The sequence below is a fragment of the Notamacropus eugenii genome, chromosome 2 (assembly GCF_028372415.1).
Source record: "Notamacropus eugenii isolate mMacEug1 chromosome 2, mMacEug1.pri_v2, whole genome shotgun sequence".
Classification (NCBI taxonomy): Eukaryota; Metazoa; Chordata; class Mammalia; order Diprotodontia; family Macropodidae; genus Notamacropus; species Notamacropus eugenii.
This window is the reverse complement of record NC_092873.1, coordinates 19,894,724-19,922,568: the sequence shown is the minus strand read 5'-3', so window position 1 is coordinate 19,922,568 and position 27,845 is coordinate 19,894,724. Positions and strand designations below refer to the sequence as shown.

General features: G+C 53.4%; 3 protein-coding genes across 6 annotated transcripts; 2 read left to right on the top strand and 1 right to left on the bottom strand.

The window, feature by feature from the left end:
• The first annotated feature begins 563 nt into the window (after positions 1-563).
• CORO1B (coronin 1B) lies at positions 564-8,416 on the top strand. Of its 2 annotated transcripts, none has more exons than XM_072639292.1 (11): positions 564-933; positions 1,918-2,120; positions 3,525-3,647; positions 3,728-3,857; positions 4,460-4,641; positions 4,958-5,077; positions 5,547-5,651; positions 5,746-5,891; positions 5,973-6,030; positions 7,514-7,801; positions 8,019-8,416. In XM_072639292.1, the coding sequence occupies exons 2-11, from the start codon at positions 1,920-1,922 to the stop codon at positions 8,142-8,144; spliced, it is 1,479 nt and encodes a 492-aa protein (XP_072495393.1). In that variant the 5' UTR covers positions 564-933; positions 1,918-1,919; the 3' UTR covers positions 8,145-8,416. The 2 variants fall into 2 exon arrangements, with proteins under 2 accessions (XP_072495393.1, XP_072495394.1); XM_072639293.1 differs by lacking the exon at positions 564-933 and adding an exon at positions 994-1,535.
• A 1,489-nt stretch (positions 8,417-9,905) lies between these two features.
• Positions 9,906-12,031, top strand: PTPRCAP (protein tyrosine phosphatase receptor type C associated protein). The gene is made up of 2 exons (XM_072639294.1): positions 9,906-9,988; positions 11,307-12,031. The coding sequence occupies exons 1-2, from the start codon at positions 9,986-9,988 to the stop codon at positions 11,895-11,897; spliced, it is 594 nt and encodes a 197-aa protein (XP_072495395.1). The 5' UTR covers positions 9,906-9,985; the 3' UTR covers positions 11,898-12,031.
• A 415-nt stretch (positions 12,032-12,446) lies between these two features.
• On the bottom strand, positions 12,447-27,802 carry RPS6KB2 (ribosomal protein S6 kinase B2). Of its 3 annotated transcripts, none has more exons than XM_072639289.1 (17): positions 26,882-27,802; positions 25,967-26,061; positions 19,922-25,041; positions 18,552-18,586; positions 18,307-18,427; positions 18,024-18,092; positions 17,381-17,528; positions 16,689-16,746; positions 16,486-16,586; positions 15,795-15,885; positions 15,621-15,711; positions 15,409-15,516; positions 14,270-14,332; positions 13,486-13,563; positions 13,285-13,392; positions 13,070-13,182; positions 12,447-12,926 (listed from the first exon to the last, which is right to left on the bottom strand). In XM_072639289.1, the coding sequence occupies exons 3-17, from the start codon at positions 19,997-19,999 to the stop codon at positions 12,752-12,754; spliced, it is 1,437 nt and encodes a 478-aa protein (XP_072495390.1). In that variant the 5' UTR covers positions 20,000-25,041; positions 25,967-26,061; positions 26,882-27,802; the 3' UTR covers positions 12,447-12,751. The 3 variants fall into 3 exon arrangements, with proteins under 3 accessions (XP_072495390.1, XP_072495391.1, XP_072495392.1); XM_072639290.1 differs by having other exon boundaries at positions 18,307-18,438; positions 26,882-27,797; XM_072639291.1 differs by lacking the exon at positions 18,307-18,427 and having other exon boundaries at positions 26,882-27,797.
• Between the last annotated feature and the right edge of the window lie 43 nt (positions 27,803-27,845).

Here is a 27,845-nt window from a genome sequence, read left to right as displayed (position 1 = left end):
CATCTTAGATTATGCTCAAGATTTAGAGCTGGAAAGAACTTTAGGTGTCATCTAGTATAAACCCTTGATTTTACAAATGAGGAAACTGAGGCTCAGAGAAGGGCGCCGACTTGCCCACGATCCCAAAGTAGCACTAGGGCTTGAACCCAGGTTTTCAGTCTCCAAATAATACCCTGGGCCTGAGGGCAGCTGGAAGCAGCCAAATCCCGGTCGGAAATTTGGAAAAGCCAAATTCCTCCGGGGCTCTCAGCAAATTACTTGATATTCGAGGAACTCTGTCCCCACCCTCAGCTCCCCCCAGCTCGCCCCCGCCCTCAGATCACAGACGCTCGGACCCTTTAGGAGCCATTCTAGGGGACGGGGCGGGGGGAGAGGGGAATGCGGAGTGAGAGAGGGGCCCCAGACCCCCTTAGCCCCGTCTTTCTCAGGGCGGCTCCTCCGGTCAGATCCCCGCCCTACTCCTTCTCACAGAGGGCCAAGTCCCCAGTCCGGCCACTGCCTGGGGCGCCGTTCCCCCGATCCCAGCCCCTCCTCCCCCCAGCTCCTCCCCTCCCTGCCCGGGCCCTTTCCCCCAGCGGCCGCCCTCAGACTCCTCCTCCTTCTCTCCCTCCTTCCAGGGCACCCCCTCCCGGTCCCCAGTCCGGCCACTGCCTCTGGCGCCCCTCCTCCTACATCCCCAACTTTCCCATGGCTCCTCCCCTCCCCGCCCCCAGGTCCTGTCCCCCAGTGGTCGCCCCTAGACCCCTCCTCCACACCTAGGCCCCGCCCCGGCCCCGCTCCTTCGTCCCTCCTCCCCACTCCCTCTCCCCCTCCCCCCCACGGGCATCCTCGGTCACTTCCTGATTCCCGCTTCCTGCTTCCCAGAGTTGGGGATCCAGAGCTGCCGCCGGTCCGGTCCGCTGCCCTGCGCGAGCGGTACCCACCCGCCCACCGGTGAGCAGGGGCGGGGCGGGGGAGGGGGCGCGGCCGCTCGAGGCAGCCGCTGGGTCCCCCGGACCTTCCAGGAGCCGGCCTAGAAACCTGGGGCGGGGGAGGGGACCCCCTCCTGCACCCCTCTAGCCAGCCGACCCCCCCATCTCCGCTGATCTATTTTCCGGCACCCCCCACCTTCCCACTGCAGCAACTTTGACCCTGGCCTAGTTCCTCTGGAGGAGGGGAAGGGGGGACCTCCTGCCCCTCCAGACCAGGCAGAGGAGGACCTTACTCATCTAGCGGCGACCGGACCTGGGATAGGGGCGCCCATCCGAGCAGACCGACTGTGGGAGGGGATGATGGGGAGCCTGAGTCAGGGAGCCTCTGGGAGCTGGAAAGAGGTGGTTTAAGGACAGCCCTATTTTCCAAGGCCTTGGGAGGAGATTTCTGGAACACCTCCCCCCACCACCTCCACTCCCATTCCTGCAGATGGGAACAGCTAAAGGAAGCCTTCCCCAAATCCGCCAGGAAGCCACAGAGAACCTTTGGTTTCTCTAGCAGGACAGATTTTTCTGTCATCTAAGAGGGAAGGAGGCAGAAGGGGCATTGTCCCCATTTTACAGGTAGGAAAATTGAGGCCCAGAGAGAGAAAGAGATATGGCCAAAGTCAAATTGAGCCAAAGTCAAAGCCAATGCTGGAAGCCCAGCATTCTGTGGAATGCCTGCACAAGATGGGAAATCAGGGGGACTGGGTTCAAGACCTGGCTCTGCTACTTAGCACCTGGGTGAATTTGGGTAGGTCCCCTTTCCTTCGCAGCCTGTTTTCCCATCTGTAAAAAGGGATTGGACACAAGGAGCCATGAAGTCCCTTAAGGCTGAGAGTTTATCCAGTCTCTGAAGTGCCCAGGGAAGCACCCTCATGACTGGGCAGAGAGGGGTGGGCGACACCTAGGTTAGCTATGGGGGTGAGGGGGGGAGGGTTCATTTCTGCTTTTCTCTTGCCAGACATGTCATTCCGCAACGTGGTCAGACAGAGCAAGTTCCGGCATGTCTTTGGCCAGCCAGTCAAGAATGACCAGTGCTATGAAGATATCCGGGTGTCCCGCGTCACCTGGGACAGCACCTTCTGTGCCGTGAACCCCAGATTCCTGGCGATCATTGTGGAGGCCAGCGGTGGGGGGGCCTTCATGGTGCTGCCCCTGAGCAAGGTACCTGCATGGGAAGGGACAGAGCCCCCTGGGACTATTTTATAAATCTGTTCTCTGCACCAGGCACAGACAAACATGAAAGTGCCTGTCCTCAAGGAGATTGTGCTCTTCAGGGGGGACCATGCAGAGACTGGTAACAGGAGTGTCAAGAGAGCAGAGGGGAGGAGTGAGTGCATTCCAGGTCAGGGAGACAGCCACTGCACAATCATCTGGAAAAGGGGTAGATAGGCTGTAGTCATTAGGTCAGGTGAACTGCCTGGAATGTCGAGTGTGGGAGGGGGAATAATGTGCAATCAGTCTAGAAGAACAGGTTACAGTCTGGTAGTGAAGGGCCGTTAATGCCAGACAAGAGTTTCCATTTGCTCGTGGAAGTAATAGGAAGACCCTGGAGATAATAGGGTTAGGGAGTACTCTGGTTACTCAGACCTGTCTGTGCTTTAGGAGAATCACTTTAGTAGGCGAGGGAGAGAGGAAAAACAAAACAAGAAGGGAGACCCCCTGGTGTCTTTGTGGCATTTCATAGTCCATGGGTGTTCACCCCAACCCTGAATCACTGGACTGACCTGAGTTAGGCCTGGCCCAGAGCACAAGCTCATGCCGTAGTCTGGAGAGAGATGCTGGGGGCTGTGTGTCTGGAAGGGAAAGGGGGGGGCGGAATGGACAAGATTTGACAACTGATGGATGTCTCAGGGCAAGTTGAGGAGCCAAGAATGACTTTGGGGTCATGAGTCCCTGGAACTAGAGATTGGGGGTACCCCTAGCAGAATTAAGGCAGCTAGCCTGGAATCAGGAAAATCTGCATTCAGATTTGGCCTCAGACATTAGCTGCATAACCCTGGGCAAGTCATTTCACCCTGTTTGCCTCAGTAAAAATGAGCTGGAGAAGGGAATGGCAAAGCACTCCAGTATCTTTGCCAAGAAAATCCCAAAAGGGGTCACGGTCAGATGTGACTGAAAATGACTGGACAGCAGCAGAATTCGGGATATTCCTCTTATGTCTGGGATTCCATTCCCCCTGATCCTCTGGAGAGGAGACTAAACATCCCCTCACATAAGCTCACATTGCTTATCTTGACCTTGAGAAAGAAGCAGGGAGGCAAGGCATGTGTTGTGAGTCCCATTGTAGAGACAGGGAAGTGAAGACCCAAGGTCACCAGATTGTAAGACCCAGAGTCGAAAATTATGACTGGGTTTGGAGTCAGAGGCCTTGGGATGGAATTGAGCTCCCGGGGACAGCTTCAAGTGGGGCCTGGGGCCCGTCCCTGCCTCGTTCTGGAGCTTGTTGTCACAGGAGGTGGCTGGATTCTCTCTAAGGCCCCCTGACTAGAGCCTCTGCTCCTGGGATGGGGGGGGGGGGGCCCTCCTGACTTTCTCTTTCCTCTCCATCCCTCTCCATGCCTACAGACAGGGCGCATTGACAAATCATATCCCACAGTATGTGGGCACACTGGACCCGTCCTCGACATCGACTGGTGTCCACACAATGATGAGGTCATCGCCAGTGGTTCTGAGGACTGCACGGTCATGGTGAGGGACGAGGGGTGAACTTTGGGAGGATGAAGGGCCCCTCCTCTGGCGGTGTCCCGTTAATACTTGTTGACCCCCAGGTCTGGCAGATCCCAGAGAATGGCCTAGTGGCGCCCCTGACAGAACCTGTGGTTGTCCTTGAAGGCCACTCTAAGAGAGTGGGCATTGTGACCTGGCATCCGACGGCCCGGAACGTTCTCCTCAGTGCAGGTCTGGCTCCACTCCCCAGGCTGCCCGTCAGCTGTTTGAGTCACACTTGAAAATTTCCCCAAGTGGTCAGGATAAACCTCACAGCCCTCCTGTGTGATAGGGGCAGCTAGGTGGACTAGGAGTCAGTAAGATCTGAGTTCAAAATCTTCCCTCAGGTACTTACTTAAGTGGGTGAGTCACACAATCACTCTTGGCCTCAGTTTCTTTATCTGCAAAATGGGAGCGCTAATAGCGCCTGTCCCTGAAGGTTCTCATGAGGATCCAGGGAGGGCTCAGCACTGCCCAGCTGTAAAATGAGGCCTGGGTGCCATGCCCTGTGGTCCTGTGAGCTGATTGGCTGCTCCTAGCACTGAACTGGGATCATGAGCAACTTCCTTAATTAGAAGAGTTGTACTTAATAACTCCATTGCATAATTAGGAGCACTGAGAAGAATTCCTTGTTGTTTCCCCGTTTAACCGGTAGGATAAACTGGGGCCCAGGGAAAAGCAATTTCCTCCAAACCTCACAGCATGTCAGTGGCAAACCTGTGCCTGTTATGGGAGGTGGTCAGCAGATGTCTGGGCACAGGGAGGACTGACTTGCCGGGCTGGCGGCTTTGCAGGCTGTGACAATGTGGTGCTCATCTGGAACGTGGGCACCGCGGAGGAGCTGTACCGTCTGGATGACCTCCACCCTGACCTCATCTACAACATCTCCTGGAACCGCAATGGAAGCCTCTTCTGTTCCGCTTGCAAGGACAAGAGTGTGCGCATCATTGACCCTCGACGAGGCACCCTAGTGGCGGTATGTGTGGCCCCTCCCCCAGCCCACTATGAGAGGAGGTCTGGACATCATTTTGGAGTCCAGTGAGAGAGAAATTGGGAGCTGGGGTCCTAGCGGGGGTGTAGGGAGGTGGTGCAAGAGGCAAATGTTGAGGCTTGGAGGATGATGGTGGACAGGAGTTGGGGTGCTGGGAGATCAATCCTGGGGACCTGTGGGAGCAGCCATATGCCTAGAGGAGTCATTAGGTGGGCTCTGATGGACAGGGCTCCAGGGAAGACAGTGGGATGGGGCTCTGAAGCTCCTTGCTGGTAAAAATGACCAGGTTCTGTGTCCACAGGAACGAGAGAAGGCCCATGAGGGAGCCCGGCCCATGCGGGCCATCTTCCTGGCCAACGGCAAGGTGTTTACCACAGGTTTCAGCCGGATGAGTGAGCGGCAGCTGGCACTCTGGGACCCGGTAAGCTGAGTCCAGCCGGGGCCATCGAGGCAGCCAAAGAGAGCTGAAAGAAAGGTGGGCGGCAGGGGCTGGATGTTCAGCAAAGGGCACTAAGTACATAGGCAGGAACCCTACCCCTAATTCCTGGAGAACATAGGACTAAGACCCCTAATATCATGGAAGGAACAGAGAACATGGGATATCAACTGGCAAGAGGCATTACAACATAGAATGTGGGCTTTCAGAGAACAATCATACCCTAGAACACAGAAGGTCAGAGCTTTGAGGGACCTAGAACTTGGAATGTCAGGGATGGGAAGGACCACAGAACATAGAACAAAGATTGTCAGAACTGGACTATGGAGGCTGACTTCATGTTCCATGGCCCCGGAAGGACAGGGGTGACAGAGAACAGGGATTTAGGCCCCGTCTTCCAAACACCGCCCCCCCCCCCTCCGCCCCGCCACTAATGTCCCTTCTCCCATGGCAGGAGAACCTGGAGGAGCCCATGGCTCTGCAGGAGCTGGACTCAAGCAATGGGGCTCTGCTTCCTTTCTATGACCCTGATACCAACGTCATCTATGTCTGTGGCAAGGTGGGCCTGGGCAGAGGCAGGCACATGTTGGGGCGTGGGGAGGGTGTAGGACCTACACAGGAATCTGACATTCCTTGGCCCCTATCTATTTCAGGGGGACTCAAGCATCCGCTACTTTGAGATCACAGCCGAGCCCCCTTATATCCACTTCCTGAACACCTTTACCAGCAAGGAGCCTCAGCGGGGCATGGGGCGTATGCCCAAGAGAGGCCTGGATGTGAGCAAGTGTGAGATTGCCAGGTGAGAGGGGCGGGGCTGGGCAAGGCAGGTGAGGGAGTGGCAAGCTTTGACCTAGGCTCACACCCCTTCTTCCCCACTCAGGTTCTATAAGCTCCATGAACGGAAGTGTGAACCCATCATCATGACTGTGCCCCGAAAGGTGAGTGGAGCCTCTCCTTCTGGCCTTGGGCCACTATTATGCCCCGCCTAATTCCCAGGCTCTTGAGCACCTCAAGTTCTGTCTCCTGCCCTTTTCTACTTTTTGGCCCAGTGGTGTTGGGGGCAGGCATGCGGAGGCATCGGGGGAAGGAATGTTCACACTGGAGTAGAAGGCTAGGGAGAGACATGGTAGCCTTGCCCAAGAGCTTGGGGAGTCCAACTCATCCTTCTTGGCCTCAGGAACAAGGAGATGTAGGGAGCTGGATTTCTGCTCGATTGAACTTGATAGACAGAATTTGATCATTGGGTGACCTTGGGCAGCGCTCAGGCCAAAGGAATCCTCCCTGCCTGTGACCCACCTCCCAAGAGGGAGCTTCCCCCAGCAGCCTATCTCCCTCAGGGCAGCTCTCCCTGGCAGCAAGTTTATCTTAACCTTGGGCCTAAATCTACCCCTTTGTAACTTCCGCTGTTACCCCTGGGGCCAAGGAGAACAAAACCAACCTTTCTTCCCTAAAATGAGCCTTCAGTCACCAGAGGGCAAGGCTCATGTTTCCCAGGCCTTCTCTCCTCCATCCTCAGTCCCTTGCAGGCCGGCCATCCTCATGTGACATGGGCCTCACCAGCTTGGACACTCTCCAGCTTGCCACAATGGCCTTGCTGGGGCTTCCAGGGATGGTCTCGCTGGGGCTGAATGTCAGAGCTGTCCCTGGGTGGAACGGCCGACTGCCCCTAGGGGGAGAGATCCCCCTTCCTGGGAAGTCTTCCCGAGAGGTCAGATGACTGGCTCGGTGGTGATGTCACAAGCTTCCTGCTGTTTACTGATTGGTTCCTTCCACCCCTGGGAGTGTGGGATTCCCTGCGCTAGGCCTTGAGGGATGACAGTGTTTGGAGGGGTAAGGGGTAATCCTGCTGAGATAAGGAACTAGCACACAGGCAGAGGTGTGGAGGTCGGACAGCCCATGATTCGCTGCAGAATCTTTGAAGACCTGAGATTTCTCTAGGGCGACAGTAAAGCAGCAGACATCTGGGGAGGGCCAGGCCAAGCCACCTGGACTTTGTCCCATCCTCCCAGGGGAGCTGTCCTGGTGGACACCTGAAGTGTTGGCTGAGGGTGGGGACCAGAGGCAGGGAGCCCTGTTAGGTTCCCTGAGGAGTCCAGGTCAGAGGGCTCAAGAAAGGACTAGGCTCAGCCTGTCCTTGGTGAGATTCTGGGTCCCTGAGCCTCAGTGAACAGAGCATGGACAGGGGTTTTACAGGTCCAAGATTTGGCAGGGAGTCTGGGGAGTAAAGGTCAAGGTGCCACAGGGACTGACCACTAGGAGGCCTTGGGCTGGTTCCTTATCTAGGCCTCAGCTTTCTTTTCTGTAACCTGGGGCACAGGCTTCTAGAGCTCTAAGGGTCTTTCCACCCCCTTATGGGGGAGGGACAGGACCATCCTTCCTCCTCCACCCTTGCCTAGCAGAGGCTCTCCCCTGCCCCTGCAGTCAGACCTGTTTCAGGATGACCTGTACCCAGACACAGCTGGCCCCGAGGCTGCCCTGGAAGCTGAAGAGTGGGTGAGTGGGCAGGATGCCGAGCCCCTCCTCATCTCCCTGCGGGAAGCCTACGTGCCCAGCAAGCAGAGGGACCTCAAGGTCAGCCGGAAAAATGTTCTGCATGACAGCCGGGCGGCCTCGGCTCCTGCGCCCACCCGGGTTGGGGCTTCCACACCTGTCTCTGCCACCACCCTGGTCAGCACTCCAAGCAGCAGCAGCAGCCTTGCAGGGGCTGGGGTACGTACCTGCCTGCCCACTTGGCCTAGGGCTGGTTAGCAGCATGGCCCAGCCCTGGTGACATAGAGAAAGGAAAGGAAATAGTGCTGGAAAATAGCCCTGCCACCCGTATCCCTTCCAAGTCTTAGGAATGAGAAGAGACAGGGTGTACAGGGCCTCAGACTTGATGGTGCCAGGTGGGCTGGTGGGTCTTACTGGTCCTCTGGTGCTTTTGCAGGACTCAGGGAAGCTGGAAGAGGTGACCCGTGAGTTACGGCTGCTCCGGACCTTGGTGAAGGAACAGGGCGAGCGCATTGCCCGTCTGGAAGAACAGCTGGGCCGCATGGAGAACGGGGATGTGTAGTACCCAGTCCCTGCCCGCTGGAGCCGATTGATCCCTCCCCTGCCCCAGATTCCGCCACTCACTCAGCCGGCCAGGGAACAGGAAGCTCCAGCCCGGACCACTTTTATACTTGTTACTAAGAATGATTTTTTTTTATATACTAGGCAAGAACTTCCCACACCTCCAAGGGACTGGCTGTCCCTCGCCCACAGGCTCCCCCAGACCCAGCTCCCCTGGTGGAAGCTGTGGGCCTGACTATATTTTCATTCCAAATAAAAACCTCTTTCTAAGAACTTGTTTGCTGTTGGAAGCCGGGGCAGAGGAGAAGGGGGGAAAGGTAGGCAAGGTGCTTGACCACCAGGAAGGGAAAAGGCATCTCTGTGCCCCTCAGCCCTCCAGTGCTGGGTCTGTTGTTCTGCTGCTTCCTCAGCACTAAGGGCACCCTGACTGCCCACTCGGCATGTGGGATCCTGAGTTCACAGATCTGGGGTCACTATCCCTACTCTGAGTTTCAATCTCTCCTTCTCTATTGGCCCATTCCCTCTGCCCACAAGCATGCCCATATTTCTTGTCTCCTTTGAGACAAACCCTTCATTTATCTGACCGTACCTCTCTTCCCTTTTGTGAAATCTGGGAGGCAGTTTTCTACACTCATCCACTCACTTCCCTCCAGAACACCTAAACTTTGCATCAGTACCCTCTCGGGTATCTCCTCTAGGTTTGGAGGACACTGCCCTCTCCTGGGCCTCCTCCTGCCTTTCTAAGATTCCCTCTTTAGGGGAATCTTCATCAATGCCTCAGTAACCAAGGGATCCCTTGGGCCCTTTGCCCACCTCCCTCCAGGCCACCTGACTTGGTGGCCTCATCAGCCCCCAGGGATTCACGGATCATCTCTGCTGATGATTTTCAGAACTTTCTCTCCAGCCCCATCCTGTCACCAGCTGCATCTTGGGCATCTCAGACTGGACATCCTTAGCAGCATTTCAGACTGAACATGTCCATAACAGAAGTCATTTTCCCCCAATGCTGCCCTCAGCCCAAGGGCACCACCAATGAGTCGGGCACCCTCACCCAAAACCTGGGAGTCATCCTGCTCTTCTGCCTCCCTCCCTCCCCATGTGTCCAAGCTGTCAGGTGGTTTTGGCATAAAGCCAGTCGCTGTCCCTCTCGCCGTACCCTCCCCTTGGACTCCCATCACTTTGCACCTGGACTATTGTGACATCCTGCTCCTTGGCATCCCTGCCATCCTCCACTCAGCATCCAGGGATTTCCCAAATCCCAGATCTGACCATATCACCCTCAAAGAGCTCTAGCAACTCCCTATTCCCTCCAGGACCAAACTTTTCCCAGCTCTCCACAATGACCTGGCATTATATGGCCCAGTGTTAAACGCTCAGCTCCCATCTCCTGCCTTGGCAGCGGCAGGCCTCCCCTTCCTGCACTGCCCCTCAAGTTTTTTCCCTGGGATTCCATTTATCTTAAATGTACATAGCTGGTGACTGTTCCCCTCAGGGAGTGTTTCTGTGTAATATAAATGTCAGCCCCCTGCCTCACATCCCAAGCCCATGGACCCATTGGGAAAGATCCCTTACTGAGCAAGTGTGCAGGGTTCCAGACCCGGACCAAGAGAAGGGTGAGCAAGTAGCCCCACCTCCTCAGTCATATGGGTGGCCTCCCCTAGCTCTTCCCCAGCACTGGGCCTGGTTCAGGGAGGGGGTGGGCAAAAGACAGGAAGCCGGAAGCCCCAATCTAACTCAGGTCACGGTCCCTACCTCTTTCACCCAGTCTGTCTGCCCACCCCAGGCTGCTTCATAGCCAGAGCTACAAGTAGCAGGGGCCCAGTTCCCAGACCCGAGGGCCAGATGGTGAGTTGGGGGGAACACTGGGGGAGGGAAGTGGGTATCAGTACTCCAGGGACCAAGGCTGGGGTGGCTATACCTACCCCTGGCCTCCATCCCACGAGCCCAGCCTGGCACTGCTGCCCCTGATCTCCACCTCCTAGGACTTAACCCACCCTCTGATGTCATGGGTGTTGGGAACTCCCAGCATTTGCCCTGCAGCTTAGAGTGTTAGCAAACTGTACAGAGGGGAAGGGACCCACCCAAGGTCACAGCCAGAAAGGGGCACAAGCAAGCTTGAACCCCAATTCTCCTGGTTTTCAGACTAGACTCAAAGTATCTCTCCACAAGGCAAGGTGCCTCTCCCACAGCCTGGGATCCTGAGATGCCCCAACTGGGCCCAAACAGCTCAGAGGGGAGGGAGACAGAGGCCAGGGGTCCCAGGGCCCACTCAGGTTGGGGAAGTGAGGGGCCAGAAATGGAGGCTTTCAGCTCTCCGCTTGCCCCCTGCGAGGCTCTATGCAGCCGCCTCCACCTGCTTTGTTCCAACCGCAAGCTTCCTCTGACAGGCTGTGCAGTAGCAGCAGCAGCAGAGGCCTCAGTCACATGCCTAGGGGTGCCCCCCAAGCTGGCTGTGGGGAGGGAGGGGAGGACCTGTCAAGCAGACAACTCAGAGAAAGGCCCCCAGGGCTCTGCTCCAGGACTCCATCTCTAGAGAGCCCTCCCAAGGGAAGGGCCAGGCTGTCAATGCCATTTTGCATTCCCTGGCATAGGGCTGGACTTCAGGCTTGGAGAAGGATTCCCTCCTATTGCCCTCCCACACCCTCTCCTAGAGGCCAGCCCTTTTAGAGATGAAGAAACTGAGGGTTAGAGTGGACTTGCCCTGTTCTGGGACTGGAACCCAGGTCTTTCAATCCAGGGGTCCTTCTGAGCTGAGTTGCAGGAACAGGGTGGGAGGAGGGGGCCATACTGCCTAGATACTTGAGGAGCCTCCACCCAAGGTAGAGGTGAACACCATCAACATGCCGAAGTCATACAACACTGTGAAAATCTCTGTCCAAGGCACTTTTCTCCCCTATCTCAGCCTCATTCCCATTCTACAGATGAAAAAACTGAGGCTGTTTAGGTACTCAGTCAGCCTCACAGAAAGTCAGTGGTAGGGATGGGGCTCTAGCTCCACCTAGTACTAACTCTAGACCTTTGCGTGGCCCTCCGCTATGTCCTGGCCTGACTCAAGACAGCCAGGCCCTCGAGGTGCTGAGGCTTACGCCTGGTGCTTTTTCCCTGGCAGATGAAGCTTGCCCACATGCCCTTCTCCACCTTTTCCCTTCCTCCTTCTCTCCAGGCTCTGTCCAGGCTCACGGGCCTACTGGTGCTGGTTGCTCTGCCAGGGGTGCTGGGCTCTGAGGAAAGCAGCTCCAACAGCGCGGTCACCGTGTGCCTACTGGTGCTGCTGCTACTGCTCCTGATGGGAGGCTTGGCCCTGGCCTGGTATCACCTTAGCCGGGAATCAGGGGGCTACTACCACCCCACCCGCCTAGGCACCTCCCTGTGGAGCCAGACCCGCCGGCTGCTACGGACCACGAGAGTGGCCCAGTGGCTCGGAAGGTCAGCCATCCAAGAGCTTCAGGACAGTATGGAAAAGCAGGAAGATGAGGAGGAAGAAGATGACGAGGAGGAGGAGAACCTAGGACCAGAGGGGGAGAGAGAGGAACAGCCTGGCCAGGAGGAGGATGACATGCCAATGCCTGGGAACCCAGAGGGCCCAGAGGCAGCCCAGGGGGACGACGGCCCCCAGCAGGCACCAGAGCCTGCCTGCTCTGGGGGCAGGGCTGAGGCCCTGCTCAGTGACCTCCATGCCTTTTCAGGGAGCGCAGCCTGGGAGGATGGGGCAGGGACAGAGGGGGGCCACAGCCTCAGCGTCACTGCACTCTAAGCATGGGGAGATCTGCCTCGGTCACCCTTCCACCCCCAAAGCCACTAGGGGGTAAACAGGGCCTCCCCAACCTCTTAGGAGCCCCCGCTCAGCCCAGCCTGCCCACATCCCCAGTGCTCTACAGTCTACTCCTGTCTCACCATGTGGATCTGCAGTGGCACCAGCCCCCAGGACTGTGTGCCACACTGCAATGCCTATATGTCTCTGCATTGTCCTCCCCTGTCCCAGACCAAGATCACTAAGCCCTCCCCATCTTTGAAGGTGTGTGGGGAAAAGAACCAGGATGTCTGCTCGAGGTCCAGGATAGGGCAACACTCCTTTTGAAATAAAGACTCCTACACTAGATTCCTCTGTGCTTTTCTAGACAGACCCCCCCCCCCGAACCCCCGCCACCTCTCCTGCCCCAAGCCCTTTTCCTCAACCTTCTGAGGGAAGTCACCAGAGCAGACCCCAGACACCTGCTCCCCACGAGCCAAGGAACCTGTGTCTGTCCCTACATTCCCAAGCCCTCGCCGAGCTGTTTTCACAGGAAAGGAAGAGGCCCTGGTCCATAATTCAAATATTTAATTTCCTAAAAGACACAGCACAAGCAGCTGAGGACCTGGGAGGTGGGCACTCACTGCTCCCTGAGGCTGCAGCCTAGTACACCCGCTAGCAGTCAGTTCCCATGATTCTGTGCAAAAGGTGCCCCCCCCCAGGCCCTAAGGGCACTTTGCTCAGCCTGGCCCAAGGGGCCTACAGCACTTCCAGGCCAATGCCAAGAAATCCTTCTTTCGAGAGGTAAAGGGGTGATTTAGGTTAAGAGTTCAAGGAAAGCAAAGGGATAGCCAAGGACAGCCAGCGTCGTCCTTGCTCTAGCGTCCAGAACGGCCCCGGCCCTTTTTGGATTTCTTGCCAGTGGGCATCCGGATGGGAAGGGGGGCTGAGCTGACTGGAGGTGGAGGTGGGGGTGGAGGTGGGGGTAGCTCCATAGATTCTGCTTGGCCGGTGCTGGGTCGGAACCCTTCAAAGGGTGAGAATTTCAAAGGGCTGAGGGAGAAACCGAGACACAGTCACAGTCAGAGGTCCTGGTCTTTATAACCCCACTCCCATCCAAGTCTAAACCCCAGGACAACCTTCCCCTCCCTCCCACTTCAGCTGGGCCACATTTGATCATTCAAGGCCTGGTGTACCTGATGGGGGTCCGAGGACTGCTGTTGAGGCGTCGAGGAGACCTCAGCTTGGGCTGGAACGAGAAGCCTTCCTTGATGCCCTCCAGGACAGAGGGGGCCACATAGGTGAAGCCCTGGCAGATGGTGGCAGGAGATAAATTAATCCTCCCCTACTCCCGGCACCCCTAGACCCCCTGGTCCCTCAATCCAGCCCAAGCACCGATGGGGGTCCTCACCAAGAAAGCCTGGTTGGCACTTTCACTGAGGGCTGTGTCATCAGGGCTGTCCACAGGCGTCTGCTTCGTGAAACGTGTGTCAAAGTGGCTCACGTCTTCTTCAGACTGCTACAGTGGGCAAAGGAAATACCAATTGGGGTCAAGTTTCCTTGGGGGGAGCTTAGGGACTACACACACACACACTGACACACTCACACTCACCAAGCAGGGCCGGAAGGGGGGTTCTACTTGTCGGGCCAACAGGTCTTCCCAATTGATATGGCGGAAGAAAGGGTGTTTCTGTAGAAAAAAAAGCTCCCGATGAAGATTGTCTCCCCCAATCCTGGACACAAGAGTCCCCTCCCATCCTCCCAGCAGAGCTCCCTCCCAACTCCTGGCAGACTATCAGTTTGCTAGCGCCCAGTTCCAGACAACTCCACCATGATGTATGAAGCACCTACTATGTGCAAGACAAAGGGGGAAAAATGAAACAAACCCTGCCCTGAAGAAGCTTGTGTTGTGCACTATATGTGGGGGGTGGGGGTGGGGGAATAGACTACACTGTCAGTTCAAGTGGAAAGTAGTACTAAGCACTAAGGGGACCTAAGGGGGAAAGCTTGCGGGATGGGGCACCCAAACTAGGGATTGAAGTAGAGATTAGGAGATATCAGTTGTAGGAACAGCAGACAGCCTGTCAAAGGCCCAGAGGTAAGAAAGTGCATATCCCATGCACACACCAGCCAGTAGGCCACTTTGTCCAGAACTGAGCATGCATGAAGAGAATCCACAGGAAACATGTCTAGGAACATAGAGGCAGACTGAAGGGAAAGAGAAGGGTGGAATTTTCAGACTGAGAAGTTTGATTTTCTCTTTGTAGCAATAGTAAGCCACTGAAAACACAAGAGAGGGGAGGGTGCCACAATCAGACCTGCTTTAGGATCTCGATATGGCACCTCTGCAGGTGGAGTTGTGCCAGTTCAAGCTCTCATGATGCCACCTGACCTACCTGCACATCTGTTGCATCCCCAGGTCCACCCCCAAGGCGCTGGCCGGGGTTTCTCTTCAGAAACTAGGGAAGGCAGAGAAAGGGAGAGAAAGGGTGTGGGCTGGGGATGAGGAGCAGCACAGCCCTTGGGATAATCTGGAGGCCATCTGAGGCAGAGGGACATCAGTGGTATCTGACCCAACCCATACCCAAACAGGTATCCCTCTATAATCTCCCTCACAATGTCAGAAAGGCTTCCAACGATGGCTGATCCTCAGGAAATGCACAGCCAGGCTCCCCAAGCAAGACGGAGTGCCCCTACCTCTGGAGCTCCCAGGCCGGCCTGGAGGTTCTGCTCTGGAAAAAGGCTCTCGCTTTCAGGGTCTGCCACTTCCCAGATGGGGGAAAGCTGACATTTCTACAAGGCTGCCAGGTTTGGAAAGCTTTTTCTTTACATAGCGGATCTCATTTAAACCTTGGCATCCTAATAGGGGTAATGCCACAGCCATGATTGTGCCCATTTTACACATGTGGAAACTGAGGCTCCAAGAGGTTCAAGGTCATTTGTCTCAGAGATGGCAGCTGTCCCAGGTCTCCCTGACTCTAGGACCAGTGTTAGGTCTCCAGAGAACTTCCCTCATCTTTGGTCCAGGTGAAGGAGAAGGGCCTGTTCTTAGTCATGGACCTCAGGACTCTACTCCCCCTTTCTGAAAATGGATAGGGTCTTGGAAGTCTGATAGTCCTGGATTCAAATCCAGTCTCAGATCCTTACTTAGCTGTGTGACTCATCTATTAATTGAGAGGGTAGGACTCAATGACCCTCTATGCTATATGATCTCTCTGAGCTGTAACTCTATGACTGTAGAAAAGGGCCAGTGATCCCTCACCCCTCACTCTTGTGATTCCTGTGAGCCCCTTTCCTTGACTGGAATTTTGGAACAAAAACAGACACACACAGACACAGACACACACGGCCCTCAGGCTTTCTAAATCACAGGACCCCCAATCTCCAGCTCAAGAGGCCATCAGCAGCCAGGAGTTCACATGGGGGACAACTCATCTAAAGTCACCCAGGCAATAAGTGGGAGAGGGGATTCCCCACCCAGGAAGTACAAAGAGGGCAAAGCAGAATGAAGAGCCAGGGAGCAGCCAAACCCCACCTTCTTGAGGAGGTCCCGAGCATCTGGAGTGAGGTAGGGTGGCAGCGCCAGCTTCGCCCTGAGGATCTTGTCAATGGTTTTTTTTCGATTCTCTGCAGTAAAGGGCGGCTGGAGAAAGCAGACGATGAACAGAGATATTTGTTGCTGCCCTCCCTGCCCTGCCCCACTCTCTCCTCCGTGTCCACCTGCCCTCCTGAGAAGGAGAAACTTACTGTTCCTGTAAGCATGTCATACATCAGGGCTCCCAGGCTCCACCAGTCCACCGCCCGGTTGTGGCCACTGCGTGTAAGGATCTCGGGGGCCCTGGAGTGGAAAAGCCAGCCATCAAGCTCCTGCCCCCTGACCCCTCACCCAGCCCCACCCTCCCTTGGGCCCTAGCTCCTCACATGTACTCAATGGTGCCGCAGAATGTGTGAGTGACCGAGCCCTCGTGGATAGACTCCTTACACAAACCGAAATCTGTCAACTTGATGTGGCCTGGGGAAGAGAAGGCAGGCAGTCAGTCAACAGACATTTATTAAGAATACTGTGGGCTGATGCTGGGGATGCCAAGACAAAAAAAGAAATGTCCCTGCCTTCAAAAAGCTTCTGTTCTACACAGCATGTGCCCAAAGAAGGAAACCAAGGCAATGCCACCAACGCACCATGCCTGGGATGGGAGGAAGAAGGAGCTCTAGCCATCTGGAACCTCAAGCTACATGAGGTGGAGCTCCTCTTTAGGAACATCAAAAGGTCAGCAGCAGTGTAGCAGTTCTCTTCCAAGGGATGGTTCTCAGGAGATCCCAAGCAAGACAAGTCTCACTGCTGACAAACTGTGAGCTCCTTCAGCACACAGATTCAAATTCTGCTTTCTTTGCATTAGCCTAGGGATGGCTGAGCCATAATCAGAGAACTACAAACCAAAGCAGCTCTAAAGCACCACCTTGGTTGGAGTCTGCTGCTAGTATCAGGGGAGCCCCTTGAGCCCTCACCCAGGAGGAGCCTGGGCTCGCCCTTTCCCTGGCTGTCCCACCCTTCCACCCACACCTACATACCCATACACACCCTTACAAATACACCAACCCCTACACACCCCACCTTGGCTGCTCAACATGATGTTTTCAGGCTTAAGGTCCCGGTAGATGATGCCCTGGGAGTGGAGGTGGCCCAGGGCCAGTGTGATCTCACCCAGATAGAAACTGCAGAGACAAGAAAGGTCAAGGGTGAGGGGGGGAGGGGTGCCAGGATGCCCCCATCCCTCATCCACCCAGCTGTGCACAGTAGGGATGTCCAGCACCCACCAGGCTGTGTCCTCCATGAAGATGCCCTCACGTTCCAGCTGCATGAAGAGTTCTCCTCCTAGAACACAAATATGCCTCGCTGTGCAACCCTGAGTGAATCACCCCCTCCCTGAGCCTCAGTTCACTCATGCCAAAGAGGACGGTCACCCCTTCTGGTCCTGCTTTTTTCAGGGCTGTTGTGAAGATAGAACAAACACTTCAGGCAAAGCCCAGGCTCTGAATTACATGCCATTCCCTCCCAATGGCCTGCTCATGACTGCAGGGTGCGGGGCTAGTGGGGATGGGGAAAGGCAGGTGCCACCCTGGGAGCCATGCCCTAAGGATGCCCCATGGTTAGCTAGCACCCACAACTGGGCCACTCCTGGATGAGCTAGAGCCCCACCACTGGGGCACTCCAGGAAGAGCTAGAACCCCGCCACTGGGGCACTCCAGGATGAGCTAGAGCCCCACCACTGGGGCGCTCCAGGATGAGCTAGATAGAACTCCGCCACTGGGGCACTCCAGGATGAGCTAGAGCCCCACCACTGGGGCACTCCAGGATGAGCTAGAGCCCCACCACTGGGGCGCTCCAGGAAGAGCTAGAACCCCACCACTGGGGCACTCCAGGAAGAGCTAGAACCCCGCCACTGGGGCGCTCCAGGATGAGCTAGAGCCCCTCCGTTGGGGTGCTCCAGGATGAGCTAGAGCCCTACCACTGAGGCACTCCAGAATGAGATAGAGCTTGCCGCCAGTCTGGAAGGCATACACCAGCTCCACAATGAAGGGATGCCTCACAGCTTCCAGGATGCTCCGCTCAGCCCGTGTATGGGCTGTGTCCTTAGCGTTGCGCATAATTTTTGCCTGACAGGGTGGGGGGTAGGGGAAGGAAAGATGAAAGGATGGCAAGTCAACCCCTGTGGGGGCAGGCTCCAGCCCCTCCCACCTGGGACAGGCTGACTGATCCCCAGCTCACAGTCCCCAATCCCCACTTTCAAGAGGCCAGCTCTCCCTAACTACAGGACCTTAAGTCCCTTGAGTCTCTTCAAGCTCAGCGTGCTCTTTTCCTCAAGGGAAAAATGTTTTGTACATTGAAAGGGCTTCTACCACCATAACCCGGGCAGCTGACTTGGTTTCTCCCAGTCTGTCCCCCCTTCTATGAAAGGAAGAGGTTGGTTCATAGATGCAGGCCTGGAAGGGCCTGTGGAGGCCCACCCTTTCATTTTACAGATGAAGAAAGTGGGCCCAAGGGTGGTAAAGGTGGCCGTCATGAGGTCCCCTCCCCCTGCCTCTGACTCACCACTCCCAAAGGCCCACCCCAGCCAGTCAGTCGGCTCCACTCTCAGGAATGGCACTCACTTTTCTCAACACTTTCATGGCAAATATTTTCCCCGAGTTGGTGCCTTGCACCTTCCGGACCTGGAATACCTGAAAGAGCAGGGCAGGGTGAGAGTTTGGAAGCAGGCGCCACTTGTCAGGGACCCCAGCTTCCTGGGACTGCAGGAGGGGGCTATGCCCAAGGGAAAAGACACAGGCAGCCAGCACCCTAAGGCCCTGAATGCCTTGGGGAAGGGGCCCAGGTGCTGCTAGAAGGGCCCCACTCTCCAGGGAGATACCCCTTACCCAGGAGCTACCCCCATACCTTGCCATAGCCTCCTTTGCCCAGGACTCGGAGGAGTTCAAAAGAGTGGGGGCCGATGCGTTCGGGACCAGGGTTCACACAGGTCTCTGACAATTCTACCTCTTCATAGTGCCCCACGGGCCTGTGGGCATACTGTCAGAGGAACGAAACCTCCAGGCCGCCCACCTCCCCTTCAGTAACCCAGGAAAGTCCACCCCACTGCCCTTTCCCTTCCCCAACCCAGCCTCAGTCTCTGTCCTACTCACTCCAAACCGGCTGTTCTCAAATCCAGATCAACATCCTAGGAGAAAAATTCAAGGTCAGTGAATTACTACAAGTGGATATAATTCCAGATTCTGCCAGCTCTGTCATCCCTGATCCCAGACACCCAGGCCATGGCCCCCAGTCCTCTCAGAGCAAGGTGATAGGAGGATGGAAACTAGGAAGCAGGTTGGCATCCTGCCAGACTCAGGACATTCAAATCCAACCTCAGACTCTTCCCAGCTGTGGGACCCTGGGCAAGTCTATCAGCCTCAGTTTCCTCATTAGTAAAATGAGATGACTGGACTCGAGAACTTCTTTTCAGCTCTAAACCAAGGATGCCATAATCTCATAAGAAGGTTCAGAGGGACCTAAGTCCAACAAAGAACTGGAAGAAGAGAGACTATCCAAGGTACTAGGCAATGGAGGTAGGAGTACTAAAAGGCAGAGTCGAGGAGGGAAAGCTGGCCGGGGCAGGCTGCAAGGTGAAGCTTGGGGAGGTGAGATAACTCAGGGAAGACAGGGCTATAGATAGGGCCAGAGAGGGGGGCGCAGTAGCATCTATGGACTAAGAAGGAAAAGGAACTCCAGAATCTTGGGGTAAGGGATGAAGGAGGCCATTCATACGGGAGGCTAGGAAAGATGCTAGAGAGACAGGAGGATGTTGCAGGGAATCAACCTCCAATGCGCCTGGAGAAAGATGGAGGAAGAGAGGGGGAGCCTCATTTGTGGACCCAGGGAGGGAGGAGGGGAAGACACCATCAGAGGGGACTCAGAACCACAGGACACGGGGCCTGAAGGAGAACTCAGAACAGATAAAGCAGACTATCAGTCAGACAGACAGACCTTATGCTTTTGAACATGAGTGTCTGAGCAGACCTCTCAGAATGTTGACGGTCGGAGCAGGGACCTCAGAATTTAGAAAGTTACATTTCAGAGCAAAGAAGGGTCCCATTACTTAGAAGGCAGAGTATCAAAAGAGGGAGGAACCTTAGAATTTAGAATGTTGTCACAGGAGAGGAGACTTCAGATATTAGAAAGTTGAGGATCGGAGTAGGAGGAACCTCAAAACTCCAAGCGTCAGGACAGAGAGCCCTCAGATCAGGGAGGAACTTTAGAATTTAGAACGTAGAGCGTCGGAGCAGAGAGACCTCAGAACGTGGAGTAACCAAGAAGGGAGGGGCCTTAGAATTCAGAACTCGCAGGGGCAGAGCAGGGGCACCCGAAAACACAGACTGTCAGCGCAGACTCCGCCCCCTCCCCTAAGGACTGCGGACTAGAGGGTCCGATCAGGAGGACAGGGAGCAAGGAGCATCTCGAGCCCGGCACCCTCGCTTTACAGATGGGTAAACTGAGGCCCAGAGAGGAGCCTTACCGCGGGGCTGAGCTCCGGCTCGCCATCGCCCTCGCTGCCCTCTTCGGTCTCCAAGTCGATATCGAACACAGCCGCCATGGCGGCCCCGGGCCGGGCGCCGGCACCCCGCGTCCCGCGTCCCCCCGCCCGCCGGGTCCGGCTAAGCGCGTGCGTCTGTGCGTGAGGGCGTCACGGTCACCCCGAGCCGGGCCAGCTCCGCCACCTCCCCCCGCCTACACGGCCCGGAAGGGAGGTGGCGTCCTTCCCGGGGGCTTGTGGGAGGTAGAGTTCGGCCCGGCCCAGTGGGCTGGCCGGGGGTCACCCTTCCCCCTGCCCCTCCAAACCCATCACTGCTCTGATCGCGTCAATTCAGAGTAATTGAGTTCTTTTCAGCTCAGTTGTTTACTCGAATTCAATTCGATTCACTTGCGTTTGGTTCTACTTAATTCAATCTCCACGAGTTCAGTTCGGCTGGCTGCCCTCGGACGGGGGCAGGCCCGGGTGAGTTCACCCGAACCAGCCTTTATGGGAAGCGCTTGATAGCGTCTCCTCGACGAGGGTGTCTTCTTAGTCAGAGTACAAGAGACAGCTCGGGATGAAATCTCCGGGATCGCGGAGGGTCTGGGCTCGGGAGAGGGCAGACTCTAAATCCATCAATCCGTCCTTCAATCAATCCATCAGTCAATCAACGCGGACGTGATTAAGCCCCTTCGCTGCCACAACGGAAGGGGAACCTTCACGCCCTAAGCCTCCTCCGCCCTCGGAATGCTGCCCTCCTGCCCTTCTTTCAGAACCCGAGGAGAGGACAGGCTTGGGACATGTCAGTTTTCTAGAACACTGACTTGTTCACATTACACAACCTGAGTTAGTAATTGACTTAGGAAATTGTGAAATTACGAAATGGGGGCGGGCACGCCCGGTTCTTTGAGTACTCTCTGGGAAAGCCCAGGATGGCTGCGGGAGGTGGGGGTATATAACCGCAAAGGTTATAGAAAATCGGGCGCATTTAGGGGTATGAAGGGAGAAGGGCGCAGCGGGGGAGGGGAGGGAGCCACTGCCCCTAAACCGGGATTAGAACTGGGAGCAGTGAGCAGCAGCGACCCGTGGAGATGGAGGAGGTCTCCGGCCTTTTGCTAGGGTTTTCGGGGGGAAGGTCTTGACTCCTCTCTCTGCTACGTGGTCAGATCACCTCAAAGCTACCAGCACCTTTCGATGTTCTGCTGGTCTGTCTGGAATTCGACGAGGAATTCACCTATCCTCGGACCACGAACTGAGTCGGCACACACTGCCAAGATGTGAACTTTGGTTACTACAGAAGATACAATTTGTAATTAGGCTCCTTCGGGCTTTGGAAGGCTCCTTTTTATTTCCAGTTATTGCGCCCTCTGCTGGCTATTTATACACTTACTGTACTGACTAGAAGGGGAGAGGGAATTGGGGGAACCAGAACAAGATCGAATTTTAATACACCATCACTGTACCAAAAGTACTTTGTAAACCTAAGGCACTACAGGGTCGCTGTTGAGTCCTGTCCAACTCTTCGTGACCCTGTTTGGGGTTTTCTGAGCAAAGATACTGAACTGGTTTGCCATCTTCTTCTCCAGATCATTTTATAGATGAGGAAATGGGGGCAAACAGGATTAGGTGACCTGCCCAAGGTCACACAGCTAGTTAAGTGTCGGAATCCAGATTTGAGCTCAGGTCTTTCTGACTGCACGCCTGACACTTTTTCCACTACCCTGTAGGAATACAAATAAAAAAGCAGAGATAGTTCGCCCTCAACTGTCTTATAGTCTAAGAGGAGGTCGTGGTGGTCCAGGGTACTTTGTTTTGAAAGTTATAGAGATGATGAGTCAGGGCCCCAGGGGAGAAGAGCAGAGTGATGCATTCTTCCATAGAGAATAAGACTAGAGAAGAAAGCAAAGCAAAACACAGCTGGAGTAAGGTTAGAAATGGTGGGCCAAATCCAGCAAGGAACTGAGCTGGAAGTCAGGCTACAGAAATAGTCCCCCTTTCAGCTCAGAACCCTGCTTCCTCTTTCACCATCCCATCCCCAGCCCCAAAAGGAGGCTATCAGTCATTAGCCCCTTCTTCCCATCTTGTTGTCTCTTGTCTACCTCAAGGCACTCTCTCCTCCTTCACTCTTATCCCTACCAGGGCTAACCCCTCTCTACCTGTTCAATGGATTCCATTCCATACCCTCTCCTCCAACAGATTGTTCCCTGTCCTCCCCATGCTATCATTTCATTCTCTCCCTGACCACCGGCTCCTTCTCTACTGCCTACAAATATGCCCATGTCTCCTCCATCTTCAAAAAGCCATCACTTGATCCTTCCATCCCTTATAACTATTGTCCTATATCTCTTCTATCCTTTGAGGCTAAACTGGAAAAGCCATCTACAATAGTTGCCTCCACTTTTTCTTCCTCTCCTTTTTTTTAGCCCCCTACATTCTGGCTTCCAACCTGTCAACCCACGGAAACTCCAAAGTCACAAATGTCTCTTAGTGTCAATGCTCATTCTCCTTGACTTCTCTACACCACTGATTACCTCTTCTCTTTAATTTTCTCTTCTGTTTTTTTCAGGACACCACCCTCTCCTGGTTTTCCTCCTACCTGTCATCTCCTTTGCTGAATCCTCATCTAGATCATGCCCTCTAACCATAGACATCCCTCAGGGCTCTGACCTGGGCTCTCTTCTCCCACCAGACTTGGGCATTTGGTGATCTTATCAGTTTCCATGGATTTAATGACTGTCTCTCTGTTGTTGATTCTCAGATCTACCTTTCCTGCCCCAATCTCTTCGGACGACTGTAGCACAAGCACCAGATACATCCAGGGTTGCCTGCTAGCACAGGTTCTTAGATCGGCTTTTCTATTAATCACATGTACCAACAGAGAAAATAGCAGAGGAGAAATAAGGACCAAGACAGGGCTTCCAGCTGTCTGACCATAAGCAATTCATATATCAGCGATCAACAGACAGATCCAACTGTCTAGCCATTACATACATACCTGGTTACCAGAGACAGAAGCACCAACATCTGGGCTTTCAAAGAGGTGGGAGCCTCCCTAATAGCTATCCAGAGTCTCATCTGGCGCATGAACCTTCTTCCAAGTCCCCAAAGAAAAACCTCATATCAAGAGTATATATAAATATATACACACTTTTCAGAGCCAGAGGGTGACCCTCGAGACCCAGTGACTCATTAGCAATCAATCAAAGGTATGGGCCTTCCTCCAAAACAAGCCTCCCCTAATCAAGCTTCCCTTAATGGGCTTCACCGAGGCCTTTTAATGGGTGGAGGAAGATCTTTAACGGGAATTACAATAACCTCCAGTCTCCCATCTCCAGTGGCCTTTCAGACATCTCCACCTGGATGTTCGATAAATGCCTTAAACTCAACACGTCCAAAACTGAGCCTATGATCTTTCCCCCATCCCTTCCCCCTTCTAACTCTCCTACTACGGTCAAGGCCACCACCATGCTCTCAGACTGGCAACCTCAGTGTCATCCTCAAGTTCTTGCTATCTCTCAGCCCCCATATACAGTTTGTTGCCAAAACCTTTCAATTGCACCTTTGTACCATCTCTCAAGTAGCCCTCCTTCTCTTGGTGAAGGCTTCGCCCTGTTGCAGACCCTCATCCCCTTACCCCTGGACTGTAGCAGCTATAGCAATAACTGCTAGGGAGTCTGCCGGCTTCGGGTCTCCCCCCACTCCGATCCATCCTCCATTCAGCCACCTAAGTGATTTTCCTAGTGCAGATCAGATCATGTCGACATGTTTCCTCACACCCTGTCCCCACTCAGTAAACTCCAATGGCTTCCCATCACTTCCAGGCTCAAATCCTGTCTGGCATTCGCAAGCCTTCATCATTTGCTGCCATCGATCTTTGTAAGTCTTATCACACCTGACTCCCCAACTTACTCTTTGATCCAGTGACACGGTATTCCTGGCTGTTCCCTAAACAAAGCCATCCAGCTCTAAGAATTTTCCCGGGTCCTCCTCCAGGTCTGGAATGCTCTCCTCCCTAAGTCCCTGGCTTCCTTTTAATTCCCATACTCACCGGGAAGCCTTTCCCAGCCTCTCAATTCTAGTGCCTTCTCTCTTGATTTATTACTCATTTATCCTGTATATAACGTGTTTATACCTACTTATTTTCTTGATGTCTCCCCGTTAGACCGTGAGCTTTTTGCAGGCATGGACTGTCTTTAGCCTCTTTGTATTCCCAGTTCCTGGCACACAGTGTATGGCATACAGTAACTGCTTAATAAATGTTTCTTGCCTGTTGACTAGGAGGTCCAGAGCTAGAAGGGCCAAGTTCACCTCTAAGGCTTAAGATACAATTTTGTTCCCAGCATAGAGACAGCTGCTGTACCACTGAGAGACAATGTTGCTTGCTAATTCTTGGAGTGATCCTTGAAGCACCTCCTTGAGCCACCAGATGGCACTCATCTTCATATCCCAGCTGACTTCCACTGAGCATGTGCAGGTAACCTCCAGCCCTCTCAAAATTTGGGGGTATGTAATCATTTCAGCAGTAACTCAAAATCCTCTCTTGACTTATGCCCCAACCCACTTGGACCCCACTCTCCTTTTCCCTCCTGAGCATAACTGCCAAAGCATTCAATCAGTATAAGAGTCAAGAGGAGCTGGGTTCACATCCTGTCATAAACATAGCCTCAGTTTCCTCATCTACAAAATAAGGGGCTGGGACTCCATGATCTTGTAAAGTGCAACCCTGTCAACATCCAGTTGCAGGAGTAGCTCCAGTTGGTAAAGTCTCAGAGATCAACACCCCACCCTCTTCTGCATCTGACCTATTGGGTCTTGTAGAGAATGAAGAGACAGAAACACCTCAAAGACCTTTGCAGAGAACTGCAAGCATGTCTTCTCAGTCTCAAAGTCAGAAGGAGCTGGAACTCACAAATTACACAATGGCCTCATCCCATTCCCTTCTGCAGAAGGTGCCGCTGCTCCTTGGCTAGGGGCCAAGCAGAACCCACCAACCTGCTGTCCATTTCTTTAGCAGGCACCCTGGGGTCTCCTCCATGCTCCATGCCTCTGTCCAGTGTTCTGCAGCCAGAAAAAACAAACACCAAAAGACGAGGCCAGCAAGGTCGATGCCACAAAGTTCTGTGCTGTGCAAATAGATATTTATTAATATCTTTTGTTTTTATATTGCCTAAATCCCTCCCCACTCCCAGTAGACCATCTTTTATGACAATTTTTTTTTGAAAAAGAGGAAGAAGAGAAAAAAAAATATTTGGCAAAACCAATCAACATACAGAAAAAAAGAATATTATATGCAATATTCCAACCCCAGGGAGAAAAGAAGTTGGGGGACATGTTTCTTCCTAACTCTTCTTTGAGGCAAAGCTTGTTCATTGTTGTTGCCTAATATTGGTTTCAATTGTTTTGTGGTGGTTGTTCTCCCCATTTCCATGTTCTCATTAGTGTGTCTATGGTTTTCCTGACTATTTCTCTCTGCATCGATTTACGTAAGTCTTCCTCTGTTCCTCAATGAACTCATTGTTCATTGTTTCTTACAATAAAGTCATATTTCACAACATTTGACTTCTAGAGTTTGTTTTCAAAGTAAACGGGCATCAACTTTGTTTCCAAGTCTCTGCCACAATGGAAAAGTCCTGCTATAAATGTTTTGGTGTCTACGTGTAGGGTGCCAGTACTGATAAGAGTCCAGAATGTGAAGTACTGCCCAGGTTTTTCTTGAGATTTGTACTCCTGATATTCAAGGATGAGAACATTGTGACCCTGCCTGTGTACCCCAAGACTGTCTTGCCAGAGGAAGTAGATTAGGAAGTATTAGAAGTAAACTAAAAATGTTCTCACGGGAATAACCTTGCTTGCTTGAAGAAAATCCATACAAACCCTCACCCTCAGTTTAATAAACGGACTGCTCTCTTGCATCCTGCCTGCCCTGGTCTTTCTTATCAACTGCGCGCTGAAGCACTCCGTGGACTCAGGCCGCCCGCAGCATCTATGGAACCCTACTTTCTGTTAATGACCTCCTCTGGGTATATTATGTATCTTAAAAAGTCTCACCAGGAGTGGCAATTGAACATGATCCTGAAAGGACCTGAGCATTCGTGGTTTTCTCTTCTTCACATCCATCTTCCAAGCACTGTGAAAATGCTGGGCTATGGAAGGCAGAGACAATGACAAGTCCCATATGTCACCTCTGTAAGTCATAGCCCAGGACTCCTCACCCTGAGTCTGTACAGCCTGGTTCTATCCTGACTCTTTCTCAAAAAAATTACCCTCTTTGACTCATTCTTCTGTCTCCATGGCTTTTTTGGGCATCTCAGAAAATAGCTCCTTAATAATATAAGCCTCCACAGTCACGGGTCAAAGGGCCTCAGCTCCTAGGTGACCATCCATCTCTCAGTGGCATGTCACCCCACATAAAAATGAGAATACTCTAAAGGATGCAGAGTAGCTCATAACCAGTCTATAGAATTCTCCTCTCTTTGATGACTTACACCTTCCCCCAGTGCTCTACAATCCTCTCAGACTCATAAAACTATCTTGTGCTTACACATACACACACACACACACACACACACACACACACACACCCATTGACACAAACAAACATAGGTGGAAATGTTAGTCATCAGTGGTAACACCCAGTCCACAATGGATAAATGATAAAAGGATACTAACAATTAGCCAAAGGAAAACACAAATGATTAAGAATCACTTTAAAATGGTTAGCCACATTAAAAATCAGAAATGAAAATTCATCTAACTTTGAAGTACCTCCTTATCCCCACCAAAGTGGCCAAAATAATAACTCAATACTATGAGGTTATGGAGCAATAGTTGACTTTTTCCTTAGGTATATTATATATAAAGCAAATGTATTCAAGGGCAGCTAGGTGGTGCAGTGGATAGAGCACCAGTGCAGGAGTCAGGAGGACCTGAGTTCAAATCTCACCTTAGACACTTGACACTCACCAGCTGTGTGACCTTGGGCAAGTCACTTAACCCCAATTGCCTCATCCTGGGTCATCTCCAGTCATCCTGATGAATATCTGATCACTGCATTCAGATGGCTCTGGAGGAGAAGTGAGACTGGTGACCTGCACAGCCCTCCCTCACTCAAAAAAACAAAGTCAAGTGCAAGTCATGTCATCATTTCTCTGATGGATGGTCTTCTTCGGCAATGAAGGACGAACACGCATAAAGCAAATAGAAAAGGAGGGAGGGGAGAAGACATTGAATTGTCCATAAGGATCCCTGCTTCTGCATTGACTTAGTTTCAAACTGTAATATCTATATTTTATTTTATTTTTACTTTTGTTAAATATTTCCCAGTTGCACTTTAATCAATAACTCTGGAATGTTGGGAGTCACACCCAGCATGCTATCTGCCTGTCTGTTTGACCCCTCTAGTGTATGGACAAGGGGTTTCATGTATAGGGCAGCTGGGTGGTGAAGTGGAGCCAGGACTTAACAAGGTAGACTCATGTTCCTGAGTACAAATCTGGCCTCAGACATTTACTAGGTGTGGGACCCGGGGCAAGTCACTTCACCCTGTTTGCCTCAGTTTCCTCCTCTGTAAATGAGCTGGAGAAAGAAATGGCAAACTGCTCCAGTGTCTCTTCCAAAAAACCCTGGAATGGGGTGTGGAGGAAAGGTTGAAGAAGGGAGAGGCCTGAAATAGGATGGAGACCATGGCAATAGTCCAGGAAAGTGGTGAGGGTTTAAACTAAATTCTGGGTGTGACGATAGGCCTCCCAGACGGAGCTCTAATCTCCTCGTAGGTTCTCACTCACTCCCGACTCTTCGGGATCCTATCTAGGGTTAGGGTTAGGGTAAGGGTTAGCTCTACCTAGCCTCAACGCGAACATGATGCCCCTAGGCAGGGTAGCTCCTAGTCTGCCCCCCAGCCCCAATCTTTCCTGCCTTCTTTTGTGTC